General features: G+C 43.9%; 1 protein-coding gene across 1 annotated transcript in view; it reads left to right on the top strand.

Annotated features, from left to right (window-relative positions):
- Window positions 1-2771: 2771 nt before the first annotated feature.
- Window positions 2772-11175, top strand: part of PSMC4 (proteasome 26S subunit, ATPase 4) — a 360239-nt gene continuing 351835 nt past the window's right edge. Inside the window, 1 exon segment of the mRNA XM_030212086.1 lies at window positions 2772-2861. Coding sequence (XP_030067946.1) covers window positions 2781-2861 — 81 coding nt within the window. The 5' untranslated portion in view covers window positions 2772-2780.

Here is an 11175-nt window from a genome sequence, read left to right as displayed (position 1 = left end):
AGCAGTTAGGCAAAACAATTCCCCAAACACAGCAGTTCAGAAAGGGTTCAAACTCCCAGCAGTTCATGTATAGCAGTTATGCAAAGTAGTTCTCCAAACATGGTAGATCAAAAAGGGTCCAAACTCCCCAGCAATTCATGTAAGCAGTTATGCAAAACAATTCCCCAAACACAGCAGTTCAGAAAGGGTTCAAACTCCCAGAAGTTCATGTATAGCAGTTATGCCCAAAACCACCACTCCTCCTCTCTCCCTTTCAAAATAAATCAACCTAGTGTCACAATGGTGACTGTTTCCTTGTCTGTGCTCGCCTTGCCCTCTGGTGGCTGCGATGGACTGTCACCCGTTCCAGACTTTAGCCTAGTCCGGTCCGGATCTTCCGGGCTGCCAGACTTGCTTCTCTTGTTTGTGCCTGAACAGCACCCGTAGCTACCTTGTGATTCCTGCAGCTGAACTTCAGCAGCTGATGGCTTTATTAATCATCTGGAAACTTCTGTGTTTGCCTTTGCATCGTCTAAGGTCCCTGGGTTGTTGGTGCTTTGTTGCACTTCTGCCTAGTCTGGTTTCTTGTTTGTGTTTCTTGTCCAGTTCTAGTTAGTCTGTGTGTTGTTTTGCTTAGGTTTATTGCTTACTAGTAAAAAAGGCCCATTTCTGGAACGAATGAAATGGGCGCTAGCAAGGTTTTCCTGGGAGTGTGTATGTTTGAGAGAGAGAGCCAGAGCGAATGTGCGGGTGTGTGACAGAGTGAGACTGTCTGTGTGACAGTGTGTGTGTGTGAGAATGAGAGTGTGTGACAGGGCCCCCTCCCCTGTTCCTAATGCCCCTCACCCCGTTCCCTCCCCTCCTTTTCCTCCTCCTTCCCACACTTTGGGTTCCTTAAGGCTTTCAAAAGTCTATGTACCCCCGTGGCCCTGAGGCAGCTTGGGCAAAGAAGTCATATTTGTTAATTTGGTGTTTAAATTTGGTTCAGTCCTGTAAAGTGGAGGAATGCCATCTGGGTTTTAATTTACTCAGAAGTCTAGCTTTTGCTAGACTAAGAGGTTAGAAAGGTCAGAGAGAAGTAATTATTTACCACATCTGGATACCATTATAAGCAAGGCATATTGCAGGCAGTTTAAAGGATTAGTTTAATGCTGTTTAGAAGAAGATAGAGTAGATATAGATATTCTTGATGATTTAGATTTTGTCTTATAAGGAATTCTGATTTCTGCTTATTTTAGAATATGTTTTATTCTGTGTAATTAATAAGTTCTATTTCTATATAGAATATCTTTTCAATCCAGTGTTACATCTTTGACTGACTTTTCAAGTGAAGCTTTGTCTGCAGTTTTATGAGGTCATCATCTGGTTTGAATTATCCACAGCCCTAGCGAGTTCTGTGTAGGAAGCTAATAGGTGAAAGAGGTCAGGGAAAGTCTTGATTAATTATAGCTAAGTGAAGGACTGGTTTTCTGAAAGTAATAAATGTATGTGTGCTATTAAGCAAGATTGGCCCCTTGACCCCTTAATGAATGCCAGAACCCAGTTAGTATGAAGTTAGCTGGGAACCTAAGAATTTAATAATAATAAAATGTAAGAGATAGGTGCCACATTGTCTAGTGTGAGAGGCCCCAGGTCATAGGTCAGTTTGGGAAATATCTCAAACCTATGTAACTGATATTTTGAAGTAATGTGTAAGTAATAATTAGTTCAAGGCAGGGTAATCAATCTGTTCTTTATCATCTGGTGAGAAAGGGGGGCTAGAGAGGTGTAGGACCCTATATAACTGAGAGCAGAAGCAGCTTACGTTAGAAGAGAGACAACAGAAAGAGGAGAAGGAGCTGAGACGAGAGAGAGAAGACACAGAGAGCTGAGAAAGAGAAGAAGAGACCTAGTGCTGATGTCCTACTTTGTTTGCTGGCAAATAAAGAAGACTTCTCTCTCATTCTGGTGTGTGGTGTTTGACTCCTGAAGTACCACAGATTCTGCTAACAATAGTGGTAATTCCTGCAACAGCCCTAATGCCCAGTATCCGGATACCCCAACGCTTTCCTCCTCACCCCTCCCCCAAGATGTAATACTTTCACGTACTTCATTAAAAAAAAAAAAGTGTCCTATCTACCCTGTGTACAAATGCCCGGCATTCAGATTGTGTTCCTCTCGTAAATGTTCATGTCTTTCAGTGATTCAGAACTCCCACCCCCCCCCCCCCCCGAACACTTTCGGTCCCTTCAGTCTTTTAAAACTCTCCTATCAATCCTGTGTCCTAATGGCCAGCACTCAGATTGTTTTGCTTTGCCAAATTGTCTGTCACTGATGTCACTGAGGTCAGAGCATGCCTGCCTAGCAGACCACTTCCGGCAGGCACGGTCCCAAGCACATCCTGTTGGAGGTGAGAATTATTATATATATATATATATATATAAGGAAAGGATATAGGAAAAGGATAGGATTAGTCTACCTTTGAAAAGTTCTATTATACTTCCTCTGTATACATCCGTCTTCTGCAGAAGCTGGCATGTTTGAAAATATAAGTGAGATTACATAAAAATGATACCAACAATAAAGAACTACAACACGGATGCAACAGCTAAGAGGTTTGTTTGCTTTGATTTGAGCGTACGCAGAACGACGGCGACTGCGCAGGGAAGGGGAAACAGAGATTACCCTAAGTGGCTTCATCTTTTAGACGTCAAGTCGCCGCCTTTTCTCAATCAAACCTGAAGTAACTGGGCTTAGTGAGTAAAACTCCCAGAATGCTAACTTTCTCGTAGGAAGTGACGTTTGTGGCGGGCTGGCGGCGGATGTGCATTGTGCAAGCAGAGGACGGGGAAAAGCGCAGAGTCAGTATGGAGGAACTGGGTATCATTATCGAGAGGAGCCAGGTAGTGGTAGGGAAGCGCCGAGTCAGAGCGATTGAAATGTTTAAAAAGTATCTGGAGAAGGTTTTGGTTTGAGCACTGAGATTGTGGTGTCGGGTTTAGTTATTTTCCCACCTCATTACTGAATCCTCGTACTCGTGATCCTACAAGTACAAATCCCATCGATCTGAGCTGATGCTCTAGTAGTATTCCCTGTGTGCTGTTGCTTTCTCTGCAAATAGAAAAGATGACGATGTGGCCTATCCTTTTGCCCTAGTAGTCAGCGGGTTGTGAGCACCCTATCAAGCTCTTTCATTATGCCCAGGCAGGGTAACTTTTATTTAGTTTCCCTTGTCCTTTTGAAATGTCGTTTATCTAGTCTGCCCATCCATACCAACTACTAATGTGTTTGAGATCGTTAATGCTTGTCCCATGCTTTCTCGAATTCAGATATTCTTTCTCTCCTCCAAGAGGCTTTTCACATATAACATGCCCGGGTGCCCCTTTCCATAAATATGTCTTTAGATTACTCCCCCTTTCATATCAGAGCTTCCAGTCCATTGAAAGAGACTTGCTTCCTGTGCATTTATACATTGGAGGTCTATCCTATATTCCTTATTCTGCTTTTGTTCAATGGTATATATGCTTAGACTTTTTAAAGTGTGTCTTATGATGGCTACTTAAATGGTCAGCTATCTATCTAAAGGACTGACTCTATCCTGGGGGTCTGGGTTTGATTCCCACTGCAGCTCCTTGTGACTCTGGGCGAGTCACCTAACCATTGCCCCAGATACAAAAAACACCTATAGATTCTGAGCCCGAGAAAGTTCCTACATATAATGTGTGCAGCACAGTGTATGTCTAGTAGTACCATATAAATAAGTAGTAATTTATAGCTAGTGCAGTGGTTTCCAAACATATTCAATTCATGGCACCCTTCGTGTCCGAGGAAGTTTTTGCAGCACCCCCCTCCCCGCCCGCTACTCAGGTCTCCATCTTTTTCTCAGCACAAATATAACAGTGCCAGGGTGTCCCTATAACCAGCCCCTCCAAATGACAAACTGATTATGTTTTATTACAAATTATCATTCTAGCTATGAAAAGTTATTCCATTATTATATTTCGTCTTTGTACATCTATACGCTTCAGAAGCCAGCATGTTTAAAAAGGTAAGTGAGATTAAATAAAAATTGCTACCAACAATAAATAACTCGGATGCAGCAGTTCATAGGTTTGCATTTTTTTGAATGGGAAGGTAAACAGAGACTGACGTATTAACTTAAACTTTTTGACTTTGTCCGGTCTCCTGTTTTCATTAGGCACACATTGAGGTGTGTTTTCAAAGCCAGACTAAGCCTCCTTGGCAGTCACCTCTGCATGTCCCAGACACCTCCTGCTCCCTGTCCCCAGTGGTCGCGACAAACAAAAAAAGGTGCGGGGCCACAGCAGCCTTCAGGCATTCGCTGTCGGCTCTGCTGTTCCTCTGCCCCTGCTGATGTCAATTTCCAGGGGCAGAGGACCGGCAGAACAGACAGCACATGCTTGAATGCTGCTGCAGCCCTGCAATGGCTTTTTTTGTATTTGATTTTCTGCTGCTGCTGTCTTAAGAGCGATTCAGGTGGGAAGGAGGTCGAGATTTGCAGCGACACCCTAGTGAGTGCGCTGCTGCGCACAGTTTGGGAAACGTGAGCTAGTGTAAATGTGTGTAACTAAATGTAGCATTTACATGTTACAGTTTATCTTTTTTAAGGTGCAGTACTCCAAATGAGGTCTGACATGAGTAAATAAGTATTAACATACTGGGAAAGACCAAAGGTTCGTCAAACCCAGCGTCCTGTTTCTAACAGTGGCCAATCCAGGTCACAAATACCTGGCAAGATCCCCAAAAAGTATAAAACATTCTATACTGCTTATCCCAGAAATAGTGGATTTTTCCCATTTAATAATGGTCTATGGACTTTTCCTTTAGGAAGCCGTCCAAACCTTTTTTAAACTCTGCTAAGCTAACCGCCTTTACCACATTCTCTGGCAACGAATTCTAGAGTTTAATTACACGTTGAGTGAAGAAAGATTTTTAAATTTACTACATTGTAGCTTCATCGCATGCCCCCTAGTCCTAGTATTTTTGGAAAGCGTAAACAGATGCTTCACATCTACCCGTTTAACTCCGCTCATTATTTTATAGACCTCTATCATATCTCCCCTCAGCTGCCTTTTCTCCAAGCTGAAGAGCCCCAGCTGCTTTAGCCTTTCCTCATAGGGAAGTCGTCCCATTCCCTTTATCATTTTCGTCGCCCTTCTCTGTAGGGTCATTCCATGCCAAGTGGTCTAAAATTAAAAAAAGTTCCCACCATCATGTTCTCCAATTTTGTTCAAATTTTATCTGTTGTGTGAGTCTACTACTACTTAACATTTCTAGAGCGCTACTAGGGTTACGCAGTGCTGCACAAATTAATAACTAAGGACGGTCCCAGCTCAGAAGAGCTTACAATCTACAGGACGAAATGTCAAGTTGGGTAGTCTAGATTTCCTGAGTAGAGGTGTTGTGATTAGGTGCCGAAAGCGACATTGAAGAGGTGGGCTTTGAGCAATGATTTGAAGATGGGTAGGGAGGGGGCCTGGCGTATGGGCTCAGGGAGTTTGTTCCAAGCATGGGGTGAGGCGAGGCAGAAAGGGCGGAGCCTAGAGTTGGCGGTGGTGGAGAAGGGTACTGAAAGGAGGGATTTGTCTTGAGAGCGGAGGTTACGGGTAGGGATGTAAGAGGAGATGAGGGTAGAGAGGTAAGGAGGAGCTGCAGATCGAGTGCATTTGTAGGTTAGTAGGAGAAGCTTGAACTGTATGCGGTATTTGATCGGAAGCCAGTGAAGTGACTTGAGGAGAGGGGTGATATGAGTATATCGGTCAAGGCGGAAGATAAGACGTGCGGAAGAGTTCTGGATGGACTGAAGGGGGGGATAGGTGGCTAAGTGGGAGGCCGGTGAGGAGTAGGTTGCAGTAGTCAAGGCGAGAGGTAATGAGAGAGTGGATGAGAGTTCGGGTGGTGTGCTCAGAGAGGAAGGGGCGAATTTTGCTAATGTAGAGGAAGAAGCGACAGGTCTTGGCTATCTGCTGGATATGCGCAGAGAAGGAGAGGGAGGAGTTGAAGATGATACCGAGGTTGCGGGCAGATGAGACGGGGATGATGAGGGTGTTATCAACAGAGATAGAGAGTGAAGGGAGAGGAGAAGTGGGTTTTGGTGGGAAAACAATAAGTTCAGTCTTGGCCATGTTCAGTCTCAGGTGGCGGTTGGACATCCAGGCAACAATGTTGGATAAGCAGGCCGATACTTTGGCCTGGGTTTCCGCAGTGATGTCTGGTGTGGAGAGATACAGCTGGGTATCGTCAGCATAAAGATGATAGTGGAAACCATGAGATGAGATCAGGGAGCCTAAGGAAGAGGTGTAGATTGAAAAAAGGAGGGGCCCAAGGACAGATCCCTGAGAAACTCCAACAGAGAGCGGGATAGGGGAGGAGGACGAACCATGAGAGTGTACTCTGAAGGTACGATGGGAGAGATAAGAGGAGAACCAGGAGAGGACAGAGCCCTGGAACCCAAAGGAGGACAGTGTGTCAAGAAGTAGGTTGTGATTGACAGTGTCAAAAGCGGTGGATAGGTCGAGGAGGATGAGGATGGAGTAGTGACCTTTGGATTTGGCGAGGAACAGGTCATTGCAGACTTTAGATAGTGCCGTTTCTGTCGAGTGTAGGGGGCGAAAGCCGGATTGAAGCGGATCGAGGATGGCATGAGAGGAGAGAAAATCAATGCAGCGGCTGTGAACGGCGCGTTCAAGTATTTTGGAGTGGAAGGGAAGGAGGGAAATGGGGCGGTAGGAGGAGGGACAGGTAGGGTCAAGAGATGGTTTTTTGAGGAGTGGTGTGACCACAGCATGCTTGAAGGTGTCCGGGACAGTTGCAGTGGAGAGAGAGAGGTTAAGGATATGACAGATGGTGGGGGTGATAGTAGGAGCGATGGTGCTAAGTAGGTTGGTGGGGATGGGGTCTGAGGAACAGGTGGTGGATTTCGAGGAGGAGAGGAGATGGGCGGCTTCCTCTTCGGTGATATCAGGAAAAGAGGAGAAGGAGACCTGGGTTGGTTGGTTGAGAGAGTGGGTTATAGGATGAAGAGGAGGAGAAGGTTTGGTGGTGAATTCGAGGTTGATCTTCTGGACCTTGTCACGGAAGTAGTCGGCCAGAGATTGAGGAGAGAGTGAGGGGGGGGGGTGGAAGCAGAGGGCACTTTGAGGAGGGAGTTGAGGGTGGCAAAGAGACGACGAGGATTAGAGCTGAGGGAATTAGTCAATTGGGTGTAATAGTCCTGTTTGGCGAGGAATAGGGAGGATTGGAAGGAAGATAGCATGAATTTGAAGTGAATGAAATCAGTATGGGTGCGAGATTTCCTCCAGAGGCGTTCAGCCGAACGGGCGCAGGAGCGAAGCTATTGGGTGCAAGGGGTCAGCCAGGGCTGGGGATTGGTACACCTTATGGGACGGGAGATGGACGGTGCGAGGGTGTCTAGAGCAGAGGAGAGAGTGGCATTGTAAGTGGAGACAGCTTTGTCAACAGGTGTTAAACGAAGTTTCCCAAAATTTGAGGTCTCTAACTGCAATAGTTGCAGATCTAGACCCCCTTTTCTGAAAAGTTGTCAGTCCATGAGCGTGCGACATTTACCAAAATGCCATTTTTGGGGTCTAATAAAATCCAAACACATTTATAAGAATGGCTAAAAAATTTAAATCCTGTACAGTTTTTGATGCTAATTGCGATGAAATACATTTTAACATTATGGATGCAAAATCCAGTCGAACAAGTTGACTCAAAGTGTGCATCAAAATTGGTCGCGACTCATCGGAACATATTTGCACCAATATTCAGACCGCAACAACTTCCATGCAAACAAAGATACAGACTTGAAATTTTGAACAAGCATTATGCTTGTGCTGGACATAATACTGCCAGATTTGCAACTAACCAGCATCTATAACTGCCCTGCAGGATCTCTTCAAAGTTGGCACTGTCAGCGCAAATGGTAAAATGTACCAAAGTTCAAAGCCAATTATTAAAAAAGAGTCTGCCTGAATCAGCTTGTGAACAGTATCATCTGAAAGAGAAAATTGTGCTCTACAACACTGATATGTTTTTGTTTTGCAATGCTACCATTAAGTAGCCATTTACTCAGGTCAAAGTATGTTATATTTTGTGTGCGCGATGTATTGCGTTGGTCCATGATGGCTGAGCCATTACTGGTTATCACATTGAAACCAGCATCCCCATCGCCATAGGGGCCACGCCCGATAGCCATGCAGTAACAGCCACGGGTGGGTATCTTTACTGCAGGATCCCAAGCTTGATTGTGTTTCTTTACTGCAGGTTCCCAAGCCTGATTGTGGGTTTCTTTTTTTTTTTTTAATTTTATTTTAAAGTATAGACAACTTAGAAATACAATCTGTGACATCACGTTATACATCCTAGAGATATCCCCTTTCCCTTCCCTCCTCCCCTCCTCCTCCCCTCCCCCCCCCCCCTAGTCTCTTCATAGTTCTATGGATCTCTGTGGTGTCTCTGCTTTTATACTTAATACTTCGGGCCCACAAGAATGACCTCGTTTGCCAAGTGATTTCACCTCCGTGGTATTATCAATTGCGGAGCATCTAAGTCAATTCCTGTTTGGGATCTCCAAAGCTTATATTTGTCCCATATTTTGGTAAACTGGAGCAGTTGATTGTTCTTCATTCCTGTAAGCTTTGCCATTTGATATATATAGTCCATTTTATGTAAAACTTGGACTATTGGTGGAGCCAGCGATTGCTTCCAGGCAGCCGCCAGTGCAATCTTTGCCGCTCCTAAAAACATGGAAGCCAAACGGTGAAGAGGTGTCAGAAGTCCGGGAGGGCGAAATTGCAACAAGCAGTAGTCTATTGTTTGTGGATACTCTTTACCCAATATCTGTTTCAATAACTTAAGACATTCCTGCCAATACGGTTGTATCTTTGGACATGACCACCATATATGTTTCATATCCCCCCTCACTTGACATCCCCTCCAACATTGATTCGAAGAGCCTGGAAACATTTTCGCTACTTTATGTGGGGTATAATACCATCGGTACAGGATCTTATATCCATTTTCTATCATGGAACTACTTACTGATCCCTTTAATAGAAAGCCTATCGCCTTTTCCCAACTCTTCAGTTCATGTGTGGCCCCTATATCTTGTTCCCATTTCTGTATGTACTGCTGGATTGGGTTTTTATATGAGAGTAGTGCCCTGTATATTCTTGACACACATCTTTTACGACTATTCCCTCCCATGGCCCGCTCTAGTTCTGTTTCCTCCTTTTGTAGCTCCCCTTTGGCTTTTCGAAGAATATAATCTCTAATTCTAGTGTAATATAACAGGTGATGTGCTGGGAGATTAAATTCATCTTGCAGCTCATTATATGAACGTATTGCCCCCTCTTCCCATATTTGGTCCAATTGTTTCAACCCTCTCTGTCTCCATTGCTTATATATTGTATCTCCCTCTTCCCATGAAAATCCCGGTGCCCCTTGTATATGCATTTTACGGAAATATGTTCTCTGTGGACAGAATTGTTGGCGTAATGTATTCCATGTCATTAATGGGTATGCCACTGTTGGGGGTAGCAATGTTGCCATTGCCCTAACCCGTTTACTGGGGAGCCATAATAAGGCTGCTGGGTGATTAAGTCCTATCCAGTGTTTTTCGATTTGTAACCATGGTTTGTCTTCCTCAGTAATCCATGCTGCTAATATTTTTAGCTGTGCTGCTTGAAAGTATTTAAAGAAGTCCGGCACTCCCATTCCCCCCTTTTTTTTGGGTTGGTATAGCATTTCTGCTTGTACTCTAGGCGGCTTATGGTTCCAAATGTACGCAAAGGTTTTTTTCTTTAGTTGTCTGAAGAATTTTTTGGGGATTTGGATTGGTAATGCTATGAAGAGATATAAAATTTTGGGTAGCAATATCATTTTTATTGCTTGTATCCGGCCTAACCAGGACAACTCCAGCCCTTCCCATCTCTCTAATTCCTGTAGCATTTCTCGCAATTTACCTGGGAAGTTTGCCTCGAAAAGAGTTTTTAGACTAGGTGTCAAATTGACTCCCAGATACCGAATGGAGCGCTTTGTCCATCTATACGGGTGTCGCTCTTGTAATTTATCTCTGTCCTCTGCATTTATATTTAAGCCCAATATCTCTGATTTTGTCATATTTATTTTAAATCCTGCTATTTGCCCAAATTGCCCCAATGTTTGTTCAATAGTCTGTAATGATCTATGAGGGTTTGTTAGAGTCAAAAGGATATCATCTGCAAACAGCATAATTTTATGTATCTTATGACCAATTTGGATCCCATGAATGGCCTCATTTGCTCTAATTATCTGGGCTAATGGCTCCATTGTGATGGCGAAAAGCAGGGGAGAAAGTGCACATCCCTGCCGTGTCCCCCTATTTAATTTAAAAGTGGCTGAGCATTCCCCATTTATAATCAATTCTGCTAGTGGCTGCTCATAAAGACGTTGTAGCCATTTTATATATCGGCCCGTCATTCCCATTTTATGCAGAACCTTAAACATATAGGGCCAGTGTACTCGATCGAACGCTTTCTCAGCGTCGAGAGAAAGTAAGATTGTTGGTTGTTGTGTGTTATTTGCCTCTTGTATTAAATGCAGTGCCCGTCTGATATTATCAAATGTTTGTCTTCCTTCTACAAACCCCGTCTGATCATTCTGTATCAATTCCGGCATAAGCCTCTGTAATCGCCTGGCTAGAATTTTCGTGAATATTTTATAATCTGTTTCTAAGAGTGATATGGGTCGATATGATCCACATTGCAGCGGGTTTTTCCCAGGTTTTAGGAGAATACTAATATGAGCTAATCGCCATGAGTGAGGCAATTCTTTTTGGTGTTCTATCTCATTCAATACCCAAACCAACAAAGGTGCCAATATTTTCCCAAAACATTTATAAAATCTATTCGTGTATCCATCAGGCCCTGGAGCCTTACCGTTAGGCAAGTTATGTATTGCCCATTGCACCTCCTCCAGTGTGATGGGTGCAGACAGTTCCTCATTTTGATTTGAGCCAATTTGAGGGAGCTCTATCCCTTCTAAGTAATCTTGAATTGTTTGTGGTTCTGACTGTATATCATCTGTGTACAATTGTTTATAAAAAGCATGGAAAGCCCGCTTAATATCCTCAGTTGTAGTCTGTCGCTGCCCTGTGCTATCCTCTATTGCATGTATGTGGTTTTTCAGCTTTTGTTTTTTTTTAATTTATATGCT

This window comes from Microcaecilia unicolor, chromosome 8 (genome assembly GCF_901765095.1).
Source record: "Microcaecilia unicolor chromosome 8, aMicUni1.1, whole genome shotgun sequence".
Classification (NCBI taxonomy): Eukaryota; Metazoa; Chordata; class Amphibia; order Gymnophiona; family Siphonopidae; genus Microcaecilia; species Microcaecilia unicolor.
Note: the sequence above shows the minus strand (reverse complement) of the source record. Positions and strands in the feature narration are given on the sequence as shown.